The following is a 22,652-nucleotide window of genomic DNA, read 5'->3' as shown; positions in this document are numbered from 1 at the left end:
ATCCTACAGGCTGAATTGTATGATAGGAGTTAGAAATGACTGGTTGCATTTAAGATGTAATATTGCAAATTGGCTGCATTAGCAGATGTTCAGCTGCTTCTTCTGGAAGGGGTTAGATCAGATTCTCTGGGTATAATAGCAGTATGCTCTGAAAGCAGAGTACATCCAGTCATTACACAGCCAGGAGCTTCCACTTTATTTTCCATTAAAGGCAATCCACTAGGTTTTGTGTATCGGAGCCATCACTAGCAAGGTCCTCAGCTCTTACATGGGTGAATATCCATATCTCTCTCCCCATTGTCCATAATGATGGGCTGCCTGTTTCCAAACCTAATCTTTTTGTAAACTTGACAAGCACAACCTGCTGGACGCCCCAAACACAAAATCCGAATTGGCTCTAGAGTGAGTAGACCTCACACATACCTGTTTACAAGCAGTACTGCTGCACGGTGACGTTAGTGACAACAGTACAGTCAGGGACGCGGGATGAAAATCGTGTATTGGTTTTTCATTAGACAGTCATATGCAGTTTTACCAGTTTAATGACACAATTAAAGTGCTGGTTTGTAACAGTATATTGTCTACATTGTTTCAAGGGTAAACTAATGGGCTAACGGCATGAATCCCATCCTTTTCCAATCACCATGAGCTCAATCATGGTTGTAAAGCCTGATGAAAGGAGCTGTAATTGAATGCTATATCAGTTAAATATTGTCGCTGAATAACCTTTAAGGGTGTTCAGTGTGCATTCATAAATGATTCCTTTATTATATGTGAATTTTCCATGGACTTGTGACTAGTGTATGTATAAACCTCACATGGTAGTTTCGGAGCCTGATGACTACGCATACAGTAAACCATAACTTAGGCCACGTTCACATATGCACCTAGAACTCCGGCAGTTTGTTCTGGCGGAGGAAAAGACTGCCGGAGTTCACCGAATCTGGCATAGCCGGCTACACCCATTCACTGTAATGGGATCCGGCCTCATATAGGCCGGCTTTTGGCTGGCCAAAAAATGCTGTTGTCCAGCCGAAAGCCAACCTATATGCCAGATCCCCTCTGCTAGAACAGACTGCTGGAGTTCACAGCGCATATGTGAATGCAGCCTTAGGGTCACTTCAGCCTCTGCGGATGCCGTAAAAATGACAGAAAAGAAGTCATTGGGGTCCATCATGTAATGGATCCAGCACAGAATGTGAGTAGAGCCTTACCGTTGCTGCAGGAGCAGTCTTGCCTTCTAGTCTCTGGTCCTAAGTTCCTTCGACTGTGCTGACCCCAGGCGGACATGTGTTGCTTCCTGCAGATGCAGTGTCCCCGCAGCAGCCGTGTACTGTATATCGCAGAACATTGTACTGCTGACTTCGTTTATAAGAGAAAGACATGAGGATGTTCATATCAATTAATGGTGGACAGAAATCTCCAAATAGGGTCTGTTACATAGCCCTTCCATAGTTAACTCTTGTGTTACAGTGGTATGCTATTTTTCTTTGCACTTCCCCACACAAACGCATGTCGCCAAAGATCCTGCGGTACACGCTTGTGGATATTGGGGGGTTGCTTTTTATCTGTTGATGATCTTGAAGATACTGCATGGCAGCTGGGCCTGCTCCTCTAGTGGAGAGAGGGTGTATAGAGCCACTAATGCTTCTCAGGAGTAATTAGCATCTCTGTCCGTTCTCATCCATCACTCTGCCTTCTCTCCACCTGCTGGGGACTATGTCATTTCCAAGTTATTTTTGCTGAGGTTATAGAGGACGGTTTTGACAAGGAGAGGCTGTACCCAGGCTTGTGCAATGTAGATCCCTTGTATACAGAGTGGGGTAGTTATTTCTGTTAGGCCAAGAGCACTGCTAGTAAATTGTATTGCGGTACACATGATCACATGCAGTGCTGGTGTTCAGGATTGCAAGATATAGCGTGTGTATGTGTAAGACATTTTTTTCTGATTATGGCAGACTTCTAATTGAGTTCTCTCCCTTCAGCTCATCAAATCTAATGCAGTTTTGCAATGATATAATGTGCAATATGTTGCCGTAGAGCCCTAGTCTTAATGGATCGATTTCCTCTTTTTTTTTCCACAGATCTGGTTAAAGTTTGAGGAGCAGTCTGTAGAAGAAGTAGTTGCCGTGGTGGAGGAGAAGGAAAGAAATGCAAATTATAAACCCGTCCTGGTTACGGAGATCACAGATGATCTGCACTTTTATGTTCAGGATGTTGAGACAGGTAAGGAGCTCCCTTTGTCATACGGTCTTACAGTTCTTCTACGGTCATAGCATTCGGTTCCTTCTCCCTGAGAAAGTCCTTTTGTAAACTTTGTTCTTTGCCTTCACATTCTCACTGTGCCAGTTTATAGCCTCATAAATTGAAGGCACTGCTGCTCTTGGCTAGGCACAGAATTCATTAAACTCATTAAGTGAACTTTGGGTGCAATATTAGGGCAATACATAACTGTGACACATGGTTAGAAAGAATTCCAGGAAAGGTCATTTCTGTCATTGGCAAAAACATTTTAATATCAAGCAAAAGGACATATGTACATTAAACTAATCGGTTATATTTCGGAGAGGACATCTGATTTTTTTTTTTTTGATTTTTTTTTTACAGTATAGTTAATCTAACCGTAAGCCTTAGAGGGAATATTGTAGAACTGATATTTCTTGAACAATTTTTCCTATTGCTCCCTTGTCTTATGACATTTGAATATGCTTTACAGTGAATTAGCAACTTCCACAGTCATCCACAAGAGTCTATTGTATACCATCAATATACGGGTTGGATATACAGAAATCTGTTTGAAAATGTTCATATTTCAATCTTCCCTAAATTTCCATAAAGATGGTCTTCTGTCGGGGAGATCAGCCGTCCTTATTGCATTATCCTTATTACGGTAGTAATTAAAACCTATTCAGTCCACTGTCCGCCTTGGATGCCGTGGTGTAAAAGTCAAAGCAAACTTCCAAGTAACATTGTGGGAACAGGGGTCAATTTGAATATGATTTATCCAAAGGTGACACTGAATTGCTCCATATTTATCGAAGGCCAGCACCATTTTTAATCTTTGCCTGCAACATATTCAAAAGATTTAAGAAAGTGTTGTGAAAAAAACAACTTGCAATAGTTGCTTTAAATTAATCATTGACTTGCATCAGTTTTTAGAGCATAACCATAGTACACTTTCAGATGACTTTTCAGAAGAAGCTGCCCGTGTGTACATGATTAAAAGTGGTATTTCTGACCATTATATGACTGCAGGCTCCATCGCTAATTCTCAGTTCCCACTCAGCTAGTGGGTGAAAACTAGCAGTTATGTCCTATATACCACACATGAAATTCTGCTTCCAAACTCACTTAGAATCATCATATAGTACATTTGATTAAATTATATACTGATCGGTATAGATGTGAATACAGTACTTGGGGTCATACATATATAACCCTTTTAGCTGTTCCAACCTCTGTAACTCTACTGCAGTTCACTCCTTCTCCCTCTCCTTTCCATTGACCCATTCCATTGATTTCAATTAGCATGCATTCTAAAGCATATTACATGTTACATATGTGGTCAAGCGACTGCAAATGCACACAGTTTACCACTAGCTGCCAGACTGACCCTGTACTTGCAAATTGATACCACACCAAATATGGGAGCAATATGGCAATTACCAGTAAGCCGAACATGTTTACGATACCTTGGCCTCAAACATGTACTACCACCCCAAGAGCAGGCAATTATTAGTCTTATTAGCAGGTTTGTTTTCTATCGGCTCTGCCAAACTCCCTGGAATTCCTTGGTAAGTCCTTGTCCTAAGGACTTACCTAATATCGGAGTGTTGGAACCATAAAACCTAAACCCCTACTTACAGATCTAAACAGGACCATTATTTTCATCTGCTTTCAGGTCCAGGGGAGTCTGTTGTTGAATGTGTTCCATAGATGTAACGTTTTGTCTATTTTTTTTCTGCAGAGCAAGAACATGACCCCTCCCTAGTCAAACCTTCTTCCTATCCACCGAGCTTCTCCTTGTTTTATTTTTTAATTAGCCTCGTTTAATTAAGGCAGCGTTATTAGTTGAACAGAAAGAGGTCCATGTAGCCTTGGGCTATAATAAACTCACAGCATCTTTCTTCTTCTGTGATAATAGTCTCCAGTGTGATGGCAAATGAGAGGTATCAGAGTTGTTTGGTGGCATAGCTAAAGCATTTGGTGGGGAAGGGGGGGTTAGGAACTCACTAGAGGTGTAGGGATGACACAGTTAAATACGAACAGTCTCCCAGCGGACATCTGGCATGATCTTATTGAGACATGTCATGTAGAGAGGATGCAGGGAGGCTAGATATTAAGGATGAAGCAATTAATGGAATATTGTGAAATGGCTCCAGACAGTTCTGTATTTTTTTTTCCAGTGTTTTACTTTTTCTTCCTGTTTTAATATTCAGATATAAAAATAATGTTCATACAACTTTGTATTATTTTATTTAATTTGAGCACACATCATTACACTGTGAACTCAAGCATCACATACCTATGCACATATGCTAGTTGAACATCTCATTCCAAAGCCCTGGATATTAAGATGTCCAAGTTGGATAACCTTTACTCTCATGCCCTGTTTGGGCACTTGAATGAGTGGTTACCTTATTCAGTAGCCTCCTCTATTAGCCTGAAAGAACGGTTCAGATGTGCCATATGAATGTGTTACATGGCCTATGGATGATTATTTCAATGAGGCATTTTTCCTTTAATCCTCTCTCTTTTAGGCATCCCAATGCTTTTATTGTATGATGACACTTAAAGGGGTTTTCCCAGATTTTGGTACTGATGACCTATCCTCAGAATAGGTCAGAAGGCACCAGCATTCCTGTGAGCCCTGTGGTCTTCTCGCAGCTTACGAAGCACAGCACCGTACATTGTATAGCGGCTGTGCTTGTTATTGCACGCATCCCCATTGGACCTGCTGTGCTGTCATTATCTTACAGGACTCATTCTGATCCAATGTTGAGGGTTTATCCCAAGGATAGGCAATCAATCGCAAAGGAGTGAACAGCCCATTTAAAGGAAAACTCCTTATTTTTGCTCTTCATTTTGCAGTTTTAAAGGGGTTATTCAACAAAAAGTATTTATCAGCTATCCACAGCATAGGTGATGTGTAGTATTGCATAAGGTCCCCAAGTCTCTTCTCTGAATCGATCACTAGGTTGCATGTCGGTTTACCACTCCATTTACTTCAGTGGGATTGATATAGCAAATAGTGGTGGTCTGACTTTCGCACTGCTACCACTCTATTCAGAGAGGAGGAACTTAAGGACACCTTATTCTTGGGCTTGCTTGGTGTCCCAACAGTCCCCCCAACCCCATTTTCTAATATCTGTCACCTAATAAGTAATCATTTTGGTGGTATACTCCTTTTAAGGCTTTATGCAGTTAAAGAATGTTTTCTGCAATGTATTGGAAAGGCCATCCATACGTTACAATGGTTTTCTGAGATTTTAAGACTTAGGCTCCATTCACACGTCCGCAATTTCGTTCCGCATTTTGCAGAACGGAATTGCGGACCCATTCATTTCTATGGGGCAGCACGATGTGCTGCCCGGACACGGAATTGCGGATCCGCAAAAAAATAGAACATGTCCTATTCTTGTCCGCAATTGCGGACAAGAACAGGCATATTCTATTAGTGCCGGCAATGTGCGGTCCGCAAAATGCAGAACGCACATTGCCGCTGTCCGTGTTTTGTGAATCCGCAAAACACGTTGCGGACGTGTGAATGGAGCCTTACAGTGCCTTGCAAAAGTATTCACCCCCTTGACTTTTTTCGTATTTTTCGTATTTTCAATCTAAGTTGGTGAAGTGAAATAAGAAAAATATATAAATATATAAATAAGGCCTCATGCACAGAACCGTTTTTTTTTTAAGGTCCGCAAAAACGGGGTCCGTAGGTCCGTGACCGTTTCTTCGTCTGTGGGTCTTCCTTGATTTTTGGTGGATCCGTGCGGAGCCAAACGGATCCGTCCTGAATTACAATGCAAGTCAATGGGGACGGATCCGTTTGACGTTGACACAATATGGTGCAATTGCAAACGGATCCGTCCCCCATTGACTTTCAATGTAAAGTCAGGAGTCCCTTTTATACCATCGGATCGGAGTTTTCTCCAATCCGATGGTATGTTTTAACTTGAAGCGTCCCCATCACCATGGGAACGCCTCTATGTTAGAATATACCATCGGATTTGAGTTAGATGTGAAACTCAGATCAGACAGTATATTCTAACACAGAGGCATTCCCATGGTGATGGGGACGCTTCAGGTTAGAATATACTAAAAGAACTGTGTACATGACTGCTGCCTGGCAGGTGCTGCCAGGCAGCAGGGGTCAGACCCCCCCTCCCCTGTATTTAACTCATTGGTGGCCAGTGCGGCCCCCCTCCCTCCCCTGTATTTAACTCATTGGTGGCCAGTGCGTCCCCCCTCCCTCCCTTGTATTTAACACATAGGTGGCCATTGCGGCCGGCCCCCCCTCCCTCCCCTGTAGTACTGTAGATTTATTGGTGGCCAGTGGGCCTCCCCCTCCTAATTAAAATCTCCCCCCCCTATCATTGGTGACAGCGGAGAGTACTGATCGGAGTCCCAGTTTAATCGCTGGGGCTCCGATCGGTAACCATGGCAACCAGGACGCTACTGCAGTCCTGGTTTCCATGGTTACTTAGCAATTTTTGGAAGCATTATACTTACCTGCGAGCTGCGATGTCTGTGACCGGCCGGGCGCTCCTCCTACTGGTAAGTGAAAGGTCTGTGCGGCGCATTGCTTATAGCACAGACCTGTCACTTACCAGTAGGAGGAGCGCCCGGCCGGACATAGACATCGCAGCTCGCAGGTAAGTATAATGCTTCTAAAAATTGCTAAGTAACCATGGCAACCAGGACTGCAGTAGCGTCCTGGTTGCCATGGTTACCGATTGGAGCCCCAACGATTAAACTGGGACTCCGATCGGTACTCTCCGCTGCCACCAATGATGGGGGGGGGGGATTTTAATTGTGAGGGGGGGCCCACCGGCCACCAATGAATCTACAGAACTACAGGGGAGGGAGGGGGGGCCGGCCGCACTGGCCACCAATGTGTTAACTACAGGGGAGGGAGGGGGAACCGGCAACACTGGCCACCAATGTGTTAAATACAAGGGAGGGAGGGGGGGCCCACTGGCCACCAATGAATTTAAAACTGGGGAGCGAGGGGGGTGTGCCCCCTCCTGCCTGGCAGCACATGATCTCTTACAGGGGGCTATGATACGCACAATTAACCCCTCAGGTGCAGCACAGTTCAAAGTATATTCTAACTAGAAGCGTCCCCATCACTATGGGAACGCCTCTGTGTTAGAATATACTGTCGGATCTGAGTTTTCCCGAAGTGAAAACTCAGCTCTGAAAAAGCTTTTATGCAGACGGATCTGCGGATCCGTCTGTGTGAAAGTAGCCTACGGCCACGGACCATGGACGCGGATGCCAATCTTGTGTGCATCCGTGTTTTTTCACGGACCCATTGACTTGAATGGGTCCCTGAACCGTTGTCCGTCAAAAAAATAGGACAGGTCATATTTTTTTGACGGACAGGAAACACGGATCACGGATGCGGCTGCAAAACGGTGTATTTTCAGATTTTTCCACAGACCCATTGAAAGTCAATGGGTCCGCGAAAAAAAACTGAAAACGGCACAACGGCCACGGATGCACACAACGGTCGTGTGCATGAGGCCTAAAACTGTTGTTTAGGAATAGAAAACAGAAAATTGGCATGTGCGTATGTATTCACCCCCTTTGTTAGGAACCCCATAAAAAGCTCTAGTGCAACCAATTACCTTTAGAAGTCACATAATTAGTGAAATGATGTCCACCAATGTGCAATTTAACTGTTACATGATCTGTCATTACATATACACACCTTTTTTGAAAGGCCCCATAGGCTGCAACACCTAAGCAAGAGGCATCACTAACAAAACACTGCCATGAAGACCAAGGAACTCTCCTAACAAGACTGATCCGCACCAATTATGCAAACGCTTGTATCCGTTAATAGCGGATCCGTTTGCATTATTCATTCAAAACAAAGTCTAATTCAAACTTACATTGAAAGTCAATGGGGGACGGATCCCTTTTCAATTGCACCATATTGTGTCAGTGAAAAACAGATCCGTCCCCATTGACTTACATTGTAAGTCTAGAGTCATCTGTTTGGCTCTGCATAGTCAGATGGTCACCAAAACGAGACAAACTAAGAGAGAGCCGCCCACCAAAACTGGGGCAGCACAGAGACCTTAGGTAACCCTGGAGGAGCTGCAGAGTTCCACAGCAGAGACTGGAGAATCTGTACATAGGATGACAATAAGCCATACGCTCCATAGAGTTGGGCTTTATGGCAGAGTGGCCAGAAGAAAGCCATTACTTTCAGCTAAAAACAAAAAGGCCCGTTGTGAGTTTGTGAAAAGGCATGTGGGAGACTCCAAAATATATGGAGGAAGGTGCTCTAGTCTGATGAGACTAAAATTGAACTTTTCATCCATCAAAGAAAACGCTATGTCTGGCGCAAACCCAACACATCACATAACCCAAAGAGTACCATCTGCACAGTAAAACATGGTGGTGGCAGCATCATGCTGTGGAGATGTTTTTCAGCAGCCGGGACTGGGAAACTGGTCAGAGTTGAGGGAAAGATGGATGGTGCTAAATACAGGGATATTTTTGAGCAAAACCTGTACCGCTCTGTGCGTGATTTGAGGCTAGGATGGAGGTTCACCTTCCAGCAGGATAATGACCCCAAACACACTGCTAAAGCAAGACTCGAGTGGTTTAAGGGGAAACATGTAAATGTGTTGGAATGGCCTAGTCAAACAGAAAATCTGTGGTCAGACTTAAAGATTGCTGTTCACAAGCGCAAACCATCCAACTTGAAGGAGCTGGAGCAGTTTTGCAAGGAGGAATGGGCAAAAATCCCAGTGGTAAGATGTGGCAAGCTCATAGAGACTTATCCAAAGCGACTTGGAGCTGTGATTGCCGCAAAAGGTGGCTCTACAACGTATTGACTTTAGGGGGGTGAATAGTTATGCACACTGACTTTTTTTGTTATTTTGTCCTATTTGTTGTTTGCTTCACAATAAAAAAAATAAAATAAAACATCCACGTTAATTCCAGGTTGTTGGGCACCAAAATACGAAAAAAAGTCAAGGGGGGTGAATACTTTTGCAAGGCACTGTATGACGAGGGATGAGTGAAATTGTGTTTTACAAGTTCTGATTTTATTACAATTCTGTGATGGATTCCGTGACCACAGGCCTTAACAGAATTCTATGACTGAATGCCTTTAGAGGCATTCAGTCATAATAGAAGTCTATGGGCTGCATAACAGATTCATCTGGTTTCCGTTATGCAAAAGTCCTCCCAGGCTGTAACTGGGAACTAATGTGAGCAGCTCGGCAATGAGGGAGCACAATATACAGCAGTCAGGGGACTACAGAGGAAGAGCAGCAGTGCATGCTGGAAACTGTAGTCTGCTACGCACATGGGCTGCTGAAGACAAGCGCACTCGGGTTGCACAACAAAAGACCTAAAAGCCTAAGTATATAACGGTTAAAGTTTTTCTTTTAAAGCAATAAACCCAATGAGGCAATTCTAGTTAAGTCAACAGTACAATTTGTGGATTTAATAAAGTAGTAGCTCAATAGGTAACGTGTCCCTGTACTTTAAAAAAAAAACTTTTGATATATTATAGTGACCCATCAGAGGTTTTGATCTGTGGGGTCTGGTGCTGTGACAACCACCAATTACTAGAATGAGGAAAGGACGACTGGCACAGAGTTTCTTTGCTGCCGCAGACCGACAAGATGGGTTTATAGACTTTAGACTGAGCCTTTCTATAGAGAGTCCGCTTCCTGTATGAGCACTCACTACTTTCACCTTATTTTAACGATAGGCAGGGCTTTAAGCACTTGGACTGCCCGCTGATGTGATATTTCTCCCCCCCCCCCCCCCTTTAAAGTACAGATACACTTTAAAGGAGTTGTCCCATGACCTATTTGGGCACATAGGCATCCTAGATGAAGGAAACTCTGTAAATGTGTTGTCTCCTCCTTTCTGGCTTATACATTCCATGTTCAGGCAAAATGTATAGTGAAGTAAGGCTTCTCGCGATATCAGAAGGTTACTGCAGGTCTGGCTTCACTAACCCCACAAATGGCAATGGGCTGATTGCCATGCCGGCTTTTTTTATTTATTTATTTTTTAAAGCGCTCTTGGTTAAGTTAAACAAGAAGCAAAAAATTTTGTTCACTTCAGTTTATCTATTTCTTAAAAAGAAAAATCTTCAAATTTTATAAAATTAAGGAAATTAACTTTTATATGCTATGGAGTACATTAGTGTTCTCTTCATATACACTTGTGACCCTGAAGATCTTGCTAAATATTTTCAACAAGCAAGTTTTGGATTAAAGTTCTTGCTGAACTTATGGCCATGACTTTTTTTTCTTTGTTTATGACCTTTAAACCAAAAGCTGAACACATGCCATATAAATGTATGGCTTACATCAGCAGCTAGAGATTTAATAAATCTTTGACTCAATAGTTTCATTATTTAGAGGTTTAGTGCCTTAAATATTAATGCTACCTCTATTATAAGTTGTCTAAAGAGTGGAGCAACACTGTAAATGAGAACATTTGCCTCCTGTTAAAGCAAAATGAAGCAGGCTGTTACTTTGTCATGATCAGCAAAGCTCAACAATGAGGATATGTCATGAGTGGTACCTATAAACAGCCAGTCTCATGCGTTGGGAACCTTTTCTGAAACTGTGGGGAACATTTATTAAGACTGGAGCTTTACATGCTGGACATAATCTGTTGGCATCAAATGTTCCACAATCGCACCTCACTGGTAATAACTGTGGTACCTCTGTGCACATCCATGCGCGAGGGGACATCCTCTGCGTCTGGAGGAAAGAAGGTTTGTACACAAACATAGAAGAGGATTCTTTACGGTAAGAGCAGTGAGACTATGGAACTCTCTGCCTGAGGAGGTGGTGATGGTGAGTACAATAAAGGAATTCAAAAGGGTCCTGGATGTATTTCTGGAGCGTAATAATATTACAGGCTATAGCTACTAGAGAGGGGTCGTTGATCCAGGGAGTTAGTCTGATTGCCTGATTGGAGTCGGGAAGGAATTTTTATTCCCCTAAAGTGGGGAAAATTGGCTTCTACCTCACAGGTTGTTTTTTTTTGCCTTCCTCTGGATCAACTTACAGGATAACAGGCCGAACCAGATGGACAAATGTCTTTTTTCAGCCTTATGTACTATGTTACTATGAATTGAAATCTATGCCAGAATGAGTGCTGGTGTAGGTTTCAGCTATAATCGACAACCGTTTCTATGCTGGTTTGAATAAGTGCCAAGTAGAACGCAAAACCCATAAAAAAGAAGCTGCTGAAATTTTGCAGTTTCCACCTCTTTCACAGTGTCCTGGGTGTCCATTGAAGTGTAATGGCATTTCTGGTTTTGACACTGTGGTCATGCTTGTTTACATTGATAGAAAAGTCGATCCACAGCTGAAGATGGTGGAGCTGAGCGGAAAGAGGTACTTCTCTGACTGCAGGGAATCTGCTAAAACTGCCTTCTGTAGGAACTTGCAGATGTCCATGCAGAAAGGGCTAAAGACGAACATTACTTAGTAGGTTAAGCTTCTTTTTTTTTTTTTTTTATTATATTTTTTTTTCCAGTGTTTTACTGGTAAAATCAAACTGTTTAAGGGTCCATTCACACGTCCGTGTGTGTTTTGCGGATCCGCAAAACACAGACACCGGCCATGTGCGTTCCGCATTTTGCGGACCGCTCATCGCTGGCACTACTAGAATATGCCTATTAGAATAGGGCATGTTCTATTTTTTTCGGGAATGGAAATGCGGATCCGGAAGTGGGGTTCGCATTTCCGGATCTGGGCCGCACATCGTGCAGCCCCATAGAAATGAATAAGTCCGCAATTCCGTTCCGCAAAATGCGGAACAGAATTGCGGACATGTGAATGGACCCTTATAGTGTCTTATAGTGCTGTGCTGCATTCTGGCCTAAAAGCTATGCTTGTAGTGGCATGGCACACTTGTCTCCCACACGATAGGGTCCAGTAGAAAGAAACACATTGGGGTTGATTTATCATATTCTCACTCTAGAATTCTGATTTAAAAAAGTCACAAAATATGGCTTTTATGGATTTCTTGTGAACAAATTTTGATACTTTTTTGAAATTTTACACCACTCACTCCAGTTTTGATATATGGGTGGAAAAGTGGGTGTGGTTAGCTGTGTTAAGGAGTTTCACTCGAGATTTATCATTGAGACTTTTTTTTAAAAACAGCAAAATAGTTGCAATCTCACTCTAGGAGGAGGGTGGAATAGGAAAGCTGTAGTAGCTTTTCTAGACAAAAGTGTTAGGCTACTATAAGACAAATTTATCATACCAAATACATTTGATAAATGTGACAAAGTACACCAATGAAGACTCGAGCAAAACTGGCTTCAAATATTTCCCTTCTGACAAATCCCCCCACTTGTACAATTTTGTATGAAATCAGTGGCATACAGAGACTTCTATGGGTGCTCCATTATGGCCCCTTGTTACTGAGCAAAAAAAAAGCCCAATGCTATTGCCGCTGAATGGACACTAATCCTCGCTGCCATGTTCCAAAATCTAGTGGAAAGTCTTTGCCAGAGACGCTGACCTGCTTTCCTTGACGCAAGAGGTCAAGTCTCCGTCGTGACATGCTATTGGCTGCACCCTCCCATCGCTGGATGTTGTGACCTGCACGACTGGGAGTTGCAGTGATGGCCGGGCAAGGATCTGGAAGGAGACAGGCGTCAGGGACCAAGTAAGTATTCTTTGTATGAAGGTAGGGGGGGTTACAGGTTTGGATAACCCCTTTAAGGATCTATTCTGGAGTAAGCAGCACACCAAGACAAGTTACACATGGCGAATGTGTTTATTATTCAGAATTTAGCTTTTCTCTCATTTGGCTAATTAAGTGGGAATCTGCATTAAGGCAAGTGGTATTTGCCTTTTAACATGATTTAAACTCAGTTGAAGGGATTGTATCCAAAATATTTAATCTGTGAGCTCTGCAAGTGCTCCTTTTAATGGGTATTATGATAGTTATAAGAGGAGCGCTGGCAGCTGTTTGGCTCTCTTACAAATGACAGTTTTGGTTGGCAGAGAGTTGGCTGCATGGTGAAGAGATTCTCTGAGACGCACACAGTATGTACAAGAAAGTAGAGAAGCTCTATTGTTACAAGGTCATCGAAAGTGCAAAGTCATCCTTGAAGCAAAGGCACCATCTGGAGAATCTGGTGTATACTTTTTACATAGAAGTCACGTTGTCTCCTGTGTCTTACACTGCAGGAAGTTGTTGCATCAAGGTACCTCTCTACGAAGGATCAGCTACTTGGTGGGTAGCCTTGAATTTTGTGGCATTAAGTTCACACACATTTGAAAAGTGTCATCATTGTCATTTTAGATAAAGGTGTTCCTGATTCTTCCCTGAACTAACTTGGTATTTGTTAACAAGATTTTTAAGAGGTTCTGCAGGATTTATTTGGAAAAATATTGCTTTCTCACCAGATATATTCTAGCAATATCCTAGAATAAAAGACTTTGAACTTTGATGCCCAGTCTGATTACCATTGCAGAGCTTGCCTTATAATGTGGACATGTCAGGCTCACAGGAGAGACTATCAAATCCCTACTGGCAGCTCTGACACCTCCCCTCCCCACCTAGCTCCATATTTCTCAGTATTCCACCCCACCTTGTATAGAGTGCTGCTAAAAATACTACTAAGAGACCAGTCTTGCAGTGATAAACTGTTTAGCTGGAGTTATGAAACTCACATTACTCATACTACTGTATGCGTGTGCTGTGTGCAGAATCTTCAGTGTATTTCTGAGATACAGATTCACACTGCTCCCCCCTGCCTGCAACAACTGACAGGAACAAGCAGGAGGCAGGGGAAAAAAGCTGAAGCTTTGTCATATAGCATACACTGAGACACTACAGTATGCATTAGGCCTGTTTCGGATAGGCAGATTTTTCATCCACATGCTATCGGTATTCATAGTAGACTTCTCAGAGTGTGGTTCAATTGTACACAACTGTTTTTCCACCTTATTGGTCTGTACATAGAAACTCGTAACATGCACACTTATTGTCAGTTTTTCTGGAGAACGTTAATGGATGATTTAGTTATTTTACTATCTCTGCAGTTCTTCTTTATCCTATTCCCCTATTCTGTTGGTCCCTTGGTATTTCCTTCCCAAAGCACTATGTTAAGAAAGAAATCAGTTGGGTCACAAGTCCAGGCAATGCTCTTGAGTATTTGACAAACTGACACAGTTTACTCATCTCTGGTCCATTGCCCAAGATATTCACTTGAGGTTTTTATATCAGCTCTTGAGTTTCCTTTATAAGCTGTAAGCTCCAGCGAGCAGAGCCAGCACACCTTGTATCTGACATTTTCATATTGTCATTAGAAAATGGGATATTGGAAGAAATATACTTTGCTGGGATTCCAGAACTACGATTTGTTTTATTTTTCGCCTACTTTAACTGCTATATAGTTATGTACAGTGCCTTGAAAAGTATTCACCCCCCCCCCCCTGACTTTTTTGGTATTTTGTGTCTCTCAACCTGGAATTAACATGGATTGTTTGAGGATTTGCATAATTTAATTTACAGAACATGCCCACAACTTTGAAGATGTTTTATTTTATTGTAAGCATACAACAAATAGGACAAAATAACAAAGTCAATGTGCATAACTATTCACCCCCCTAAAGTCAATACTTTGTAGAGCCACCTTTTGTGGCAATCACAGCTTCAAGTCGCTTTGGATAAGTCTCTATGAGCTTGCCACATCTTACCACTGGGATTTTTGCCCATTCCTCCTTGCAAAACTGCTCCAGCTCCTTCAAGTTGGATGGTTTGCGCTTGTGAACAGCAATCTTTAAGTCTGACCACAGATTTTCTGTTTGACTAGGCCATTCCAACACATTTACATGTTTCCCCTTAAACCACTCGAGTCTTGCTTTAGCAGTGTGTTTGGGGTCATTGTCCTGCTGGAAGGTGAACCTCCGCCCTAGCCTCAAATCACGCACAGAGTGGTACAGGTTTTGCTCAAGAATATCCCTGTATTTAGCACCATCCATCTTTCCCTCAACTGACCAGTTTTCTAGTCCAGGCTGCTGAAAAACATCTCCACAGCATGATGCTGCCACCACTGTGTTTGACTGTGCGGATGGTGTTCTTTGGGTGATGTGATGTGTTGGGTTTGCTCCAGACATAGCGTTTTTTTTGATGGCCGAAAAGTTCAATTTTAGTCTCATCAGACCAGAGCACCTTCCTCCATACATCTTGGGAGTCTCCCACATGCCTTTTTTGCAAACTAACAACGTGCCTTTTTTTGTTTTTAGCTGAAAGTAATGGCTTTCTTCTGGCCACTCTGCCATAAAGCCCAATTCTATGGAGAGTACGGCTTATTGTCGTCCTATGTACAGATCCAGACTCCAATCTCTGCTGTGGAACTCTGCAGCTCCTCCAAGGTTACCTTAGGTCTCTGTGCTGCCTCTCGGATTAATGCCCTCCTTGCCCGGTCCGTGAGTTTTGGTGGGCGGCTGTCTCTTGGCCGGTTTGCTGTTGTGCAATGTTCTTTCCATTTGGTTCTCCTGGGGATCATCAAAGATTTGGATATTTTTTTATAACCTAACCCTGACTTGTACCGGATTTTTCGCCCCATAAGACACTCTCCCCCCCCCCCCCCCCAAAAGTGGGGGGGAAATGCCCCTGCGTCTTATGGGGCGAATGCTGCCATTTTACATCGCAGTCTGCGATGTATCAGCGGGAGGGAGGAGGGGCCGGTGTCATGCAGATGCGGCGGGGCAGATGCGGTCACTGTACTCCGGCCCCGCCGCTCACTCACTTCCTTAATGCCTAAACCTTTTATAATAACTTTAATTGAGGTTCCGATGCCCAGCCCCATCTGTACTACTTACTAAATGTCCTGTAGCAGGCAGACCAGGGCGGCCGGCCATAACTCACTGATGTCACGTGCCTGCGCCGCCTACTTCATTCATAAAGTAGGCGGCGCAGGCACGTGACATCAGTGAGTTACGGCCGCCAGCCCTGCTCTGCCTGCTACAGGACATTTAGTAAGTAGTACAGATGGGGCTGGGGATCGGAACTTCAATTAAAGTTATTATTATAAAAGGTTAAGGCAATAAAGCTGTGAGTGAGCGGCGGGGCCGGAGTACAGTGACTGCATCGGCCCCGCCTCATTTGCATGCCACCGGCCCCTCCCACAGGTTTAGCTACGGTATATTAGGGCATCTGTGGATGCCACTATTATGGGGTGCGGGATATGTGTATGGCACTGTTATGGGGTGGGGGATCAGTGGGTGACACATGTATAGCAGTGCCATCCACAGATCCACCCCCCATAGCAGTGCCATCCACAGATCCACCCCCCATAGCAGTGCCATCCACAGATCCACCCCCCATAGCAGTGCCATCCACAGATCCACCCCCCATAGCAGTGCCATGCACAGATCCACCCCCCATAGCAGTGCCATCCACAGATCCACCCCCCATAGCAGTGCCATCCACAGATCCACCCCCCATAGCAGTGTCATCCACAGATCCACCCCCCATAACAGTGCCATCCACAGATCCACCCCCCATAACAGTGCCATCCACAGATCCCCCTCCATAACAGTGCCATCCACAGATCCCCCTCCATAACCGTGCCATCCACAGATCCCCCTCCATAACCGTGCCATCCACAGATCCCCCTCCATAACAGTGCCATCCACAGATCCCCCTCCATAACAGTGCCATCCACAGATCATCCCCCCATAACAGTGTCATCCACAGATCACCCCCCCCCCCCCCATAACAGTGCCATCCACAGATCCCCTATAGTAGTGTCATGCACAGACCACTGTTAGTTCAAAACCCACCAAAAGCACACCTTTTGGTTAAAAATAATTTTTTTCTTATTTTCCTCCTCAAAAACCTAGGTGCATCTTATAGGGCAAAAAATACGGTACTTCTCTACAATATTGTCCCTTACTTGTTTGGAGAGTTCCTTGGTCTTCATGGCAGTGTTTGTTAGTGATGCCTATTGCTTAGGTGTTGCAGCCTTTGGGGCCTTTTAAAAAAGGTGTGTATACGTATGTAATGATAGATCATGTGACACTTAGATTGCACACAGGTGACATCATTTCACTAAATATGTGACTTCTAAAGGTAATTGGTTGCACTAGAGCTTTTTATGGGCTTCCTAACAAAGGCGGTGAATACATACGCACATGCCAATTTTCTGTTTTCTATTTCAAAACAATAGTTTTATTTTTATTTTAACTTAGACTATTGTGTTCTGATCCATCACATAAAATTCAGATTAACAAAACATTGAACTTAAGTCTGTAATGTAACAAAATACAAAAAAGTCAATGGGGGTGAATACTTTTGCAAGGCACTGTACATAGTATCTAGAATTACATTTAATCTCTGCAAAGGGAAATGGACAAGTCAGTGCATTTTACCACCACTCTAAGTGTTTTTTTCATGTAGAAGATGGGATACTGTCGCAACAGTAGGTGGTGTCCCTAAGTACAGAATGGCCGGTTGAACTACCCTGATCACTAGCCAACCCCTAGCAATTACCATGTTCTCCCTACATGAGGTAGTGCAGATAGACTTCACTGCTCTCCTCTATATGAGGGGGTTCTCCTAGATATCAGAATGTGCCTATAGTTTGGAGATTTTTGAAAGATAAATCTGTTTAATGTGAAGTCGAACTAAATTAATCTGTAGGGTGCTGCATTGTATAACCTTGTTCTCTACCCCTTCTCCTATTTTTATTATATTATAAAAGTACCTTTTAGTTGTATTATTAACACTCACGGACGTGTTAATGGACCCTAAATGTACAACTTGTGTCCTGGCACAGTCTGACACGGTCACTGTGCCTGGATACCACCCCCCTCACTGGTAACACCCAGTTGTATGTAGCTTTTAGCCAGAATAATAGAGGACTGGAGCATTCTAGTCATAAGAAGAAACACTGCCTAATGATACTACTTCTGCCCTATCTAAGAGACCAGGCATGCAGTGATTTTAGTAGATGAGACCCTACGCTGACTTGTGGAATACAATTATTTACTAAGCCATGTCAGGAGTTGGTGACAGGTCTACTTTATTTCTATGGAAACATACAGGTCATGTTGGTGTATATTTAAACGTGGCAATTCCATTGAGTTTCTGCAGCAGATTTTTGTAGTCACTTCTACAAAAACGCAGGAAAGACTGTGGTGGAGATATTGTGAAAATGACACCTAGATCTTTATTAAATAAAAAGTCAGGTTTTCTTTCAGTTTAAATCTCACGCCTATGGCTCTGCTTTCTTTACTGCTAATTAGCAACCAAACGGATAAAACTTCAGTTCTGTAGAAGTTATGTGTTGGTATTTGCAATTTTCTTTTCTTTTCTTTCTTGAGATGCGTCCTTTTAGTGTATGTGACCCCTGTTTATTTTCTTTTGCAGATGCTATGGAAGCATTAATGTGTGCAAGTGCCATATTAATCAGAGGGCTTAGAGAAACTAGGTCTTGGGAAGCTAGTGGAAAATTGCTGTTTTCAGCTCTTATTTCAGAACATAGTCCCAGCCAGTAAAAGCTCCATTACTGTCCACGGAGCCATCCTGGGTCACAGTAATACTAATAATGCTCTCTAATGTGCAATATACAAACATTACGAGCAAGAAAAGCCATTTAAATAAACATGACCCTTTAATTTGCCTTCTGCAACTAGATTAAGTTTCCCCTTCGATCGCTTTTTTTTAATGGTTTAAAATTATTTAGATGAGGCTCCCAAAGGCGCAGGGCATTGCTGCATGTCTTGGTTACAGATGCACACCATGCTGAAAGGTTTCAGAAGTATTGTTTTGTGCAGGAATTATGGAGTTTAGGGAAATAGACCAGTCCTGCCTCTTTCCGTGTATCTAATCTGTATAAATAACAGGCAGGACATGTATAGAACATTTGTTTTACATGTATATATGAACTTGTAACCTTTAGGCCACATGCACACGAACGTTGTTTGTTTCAGTGACCGTTCCGTTTTTTTTGCGGATAGGATGTGGACCCATTCATTTCAATGGGTCCGCTAAAAAACGCAGACAGCACGCCGTGTGCTCTCCGCATCAGTATGTCCGTTCCGTTGCCCCCCCCCCCCCCCAAAAAAATAGTGCATGTCCTATTTTTTTTGTAGGAAAAAAAAAACGAGTGTCATACGGAACGTCATCTTTTTTTTTGCAGACCGCCAAACGCATACGGTCGTGTGCATGTAGCCTTACTGTGCTGTACTTACTGACCTCTACTACTTCTTCTGCATTGCCCATACACCGTTCAGCCTGGATGCTAGTTGGGCTTGTTTTATCCATATGACCTGGCCAGTGTGCGCAAGGTCTTCTATTCTTTTTTTATTTCAAAGGTTTTTATTGTTTTTCAATATAGCAGTTACAACCATCAATCAGTCTCATATTAGTCAAGCATGAAAATCATCCAGGTTATACAAGTCTTGCATTACAGGACTGAATCACATGCATGTCTGTAGTCCAAAATCTAACAGCAGAGCACTAAACCAGAACATAAATAATAATTAACTGAAAACACAGTATGAGTGCGTCTAAAAATAAGAACATGAACTAGAGGTGTAAGTGCGATTTTCAAAGATGCAGTGTCCTGGCTGTCAAGATCTGGCGAGTGGTAATGACCAGAGCGCAACGGAAGATTATCCCCGCTTACGATGGTGGAGCTAGGTCACATACCAGCGACTAGACATCCATGCCGTCCATACGGAGTTGTATTTTGACATGGAGGACTGTTGTGTGGCAAACATTTTCTTGTACATACAGGTGGGATTTACCAGAGCAACCACCTAGGCTAACATGGGAATTTGAAGGCTTTTCCATTCATTTTTTTTTTTTTTTGTGGGATTAAAAAGTGTCAGACAGTCTGCAACATTTAGTTCAGATCATGTGGCTTCATCAGGTAGCTTACGCTTCATTGCTTTCAATAAAAAGTAGCTTGGACCAGCCAGCTGTGATATGAAATATTGAGCAAGCCGCTAACATTTTAATGTTAAAATCCTCTCTTTGAGAACCCAACAGTGGAAGGAATGGCAGGAACATGTGAGAGAATTGCATAAATGTCCTAACTGTTTCATAGTTAATTCTCAAAGTGGCTGAATGGGTGAGCAAGTGTGTGTATATTAGAGAGTATCTGTCACTAGCGACCTCCCTATCAAACTGTTTGCATAGACACATGGCTGTGGTGCACCTGGTTAAAAACGCATCTTTTGTTGATTTGAGGCTCCGTTCTCAAGCTTTACCTTTTCTTAATATGCAACTTAGGCCTTTGGTGCAATGAGTGCATCACCATTGCTCTGGTTACATCCAGGCTCCACTCATTTCTATGGCCAGCCCCTCCCTTGCTGCTTTGATTGCCATGACCAGGCAGTGGCACAGCTGACAGGGAGAGGAATGGAGCCTCGGATCAGCAAAAATAAGTGCTTTAATCAGGTGAACCACAGCTATAAATACATAATGTCATATCCATTTAGAATGTCTACAGGGATTCGAAGATTAAAGGCTATGGGCACATTTGCTATGATTTTTGTTTTAATTTTTCACTTTCTTCCAAATTGCTAAATCAAGCAACTTTCTAAATAGGCTTTACTAAAAAGTTTCCAACCATATAGATTCTGCAGAGTGTGTATAAGTGCGGGGGGGCTAGGCATGATGGTCTTCACTACCTGGCACTTTCAGCCAAAGTGGGGGTGTGGCCTATTGGAAAGTGAGTGAAAGCCTCTGAGTGCAACGGCAATGCCCTTGTTGTAGCCAGGGTCTAATTGGTACATTATTAAAATGTTTTTTCTGCAGTGCAGCCACTGAGCAAGCTGGGACCATCACAATTAGATTCAGCAGACAAGGGCACATATCCTGTGTCAACTGGTTTTATTGAGAGGTAACTAGTGACAGCTTTCCTTTACCTTTTTATTGCATACTTTCGGAGTGGTACTATTCAACGTGGTACTCGTGCACCCTTACTTTAAAGAAAACCTGTCATTGGTGGTCATACTGCCCTTACCATGATTCAATTAGCTGTATTTTAGAGAAATTATGGTTTTAACACTTTCCCACGCCAGCCTAAGAGGAGAAGTATCCACTGGGCCTCTCCCTGGTGGCTTCTCAACCAGCTTGGGTAATTGTTTCTCCGTATTTGTGTGCACTTGTCAGTCCATCTGAGCTGGGTGAGGGTTGACAGAGTAAACATTTTTTAAAATATCTGGGTTTACATACCATATATAATGTTGGCTGACCCCACCTATGTGAAAGGATCCACAATCAAACGAACATATTTAATATGTTTAGTGTTTTGCCTCCAAAGGAGATAACTGCCCCAGGTGTGTTGTAATTCTACTTGTCTCCTTTCCCATATTGAAATAGCATGCACGACTGAATGGAATTTGTATTGGGTAAATGGGAATGGTTGAGATGAAAAATTGGTTATTGGCCAGCTTTAGGGTATAGTCACATTTACTGGTACTTCCTTGCAATTACGACTATTATTGTATTATGTGCCACAGTTTTACCTAATGCAAAAAATTAAATTGGATGGTAAAATCTTACACGTTCACTAAAATGGAAGTTCAGGAAAGTACAGTAAGTTACCACTATGACAGAAGTGATACATAAGCGAAATGGAAAATTCATTTTTTTTATGGTGGGGGGAGGAGGGAGGCCTCTTGCTTTCAAATCTGCAGATCCCGTCCCTCTTGTATTGATTTCAGAGGGGAGAAACCTTGCGTAGAAAACCACATGATTTTGAATAAAAGTGGCGACCTGAGAAACCTAGCATATACTATACATCAATTAACCATAACAGTAATATAGTGTATAGTGCTTAATATAATGTAGGTCCATATGAAGCCACCAAAACAGCTCTGTCCTATCAAGGCATGGATCACAAGACCTCAGAATGGTATCTCGCACAAAGATTTTAGTAGCAAAGCATTATAAGCGCTATACATTGTTAGGCGGGTCCGCCATTCGTTGATGTTTTTTTCAGCACATACCACAGATACTCAATCATATTGAGTTCTGCAGAATTTGGAGGTCAAGTCAACACCTTGAACTCTGTCATGTTACTCAAATTCCTGAACAATTTTTGTAGTGTGGCAGGGCACACTATACTGCTGAAAGAGGCCACTGCCATTAGGAATACCATTGACCTGAAGGGCTGTACTGCAACAGTGTTTTGGTACGGTAGGTGATATGTGTAAATGTAATATCCACATGAATGCCGGCACCAGCCTTTTTCCAGCAGACCATTGCCCACAACATCCAACTGCCTGTCAGCTTGACCTTCCCGTAGTGCATCATGCCATCTCTTTCCCAGATAAGCAACACACATGCTTTTGGCCATCTATTTGGTGTAAAAGAAAACATGATCATCAGACCAGATCACCTCCTTCCATTGCTCCATGGTCCAGATCTGATGCTCATGTGCCCAAAGT

General features: G+C 42.9%; 1 protein-coding gene across 2 annotated transcripts in view; it reads left to right on the top strand.

The window, feature by feature from the left end:
- Positions 1 to 22,652, top strand: part of SND1 (staphylococcal nuclease and tudor domain containing 1) — a 627,617-nt gene that overhangs the window by 569,098 nt on the left and 35,867 nt on the right. For both annotated transcript variants that reach the window (XM_040413516.1, XM_040413515.1), the window contains exon 18: positions 2,085 to 2,226. In XM_040413516.1, the coding sequence (XP_040269450.1) occupies positions 2,085 to 2,226 (142 nt within the window). The remainder of the gene's footprint in view (positions 1 to 2,084; positions 2,227 to 22,652) is intronic.

This window comes from Bufo bufo, chromosome 1 (genome assembly GCF_905171765.1).
Source record: "Bufo bufo chromosome 1, aBufBuf1.1, whole genome shotgun sequence".
NCBI classification, from domain to species: Eukaryota; Metazoa; Chordata; class Amphibia; order Anura; family Bufonidae; genus Bufo; species Bufo bufo.
This window is presented reverse-complemented; position numbering and strand designations above follow the sequence as displayed.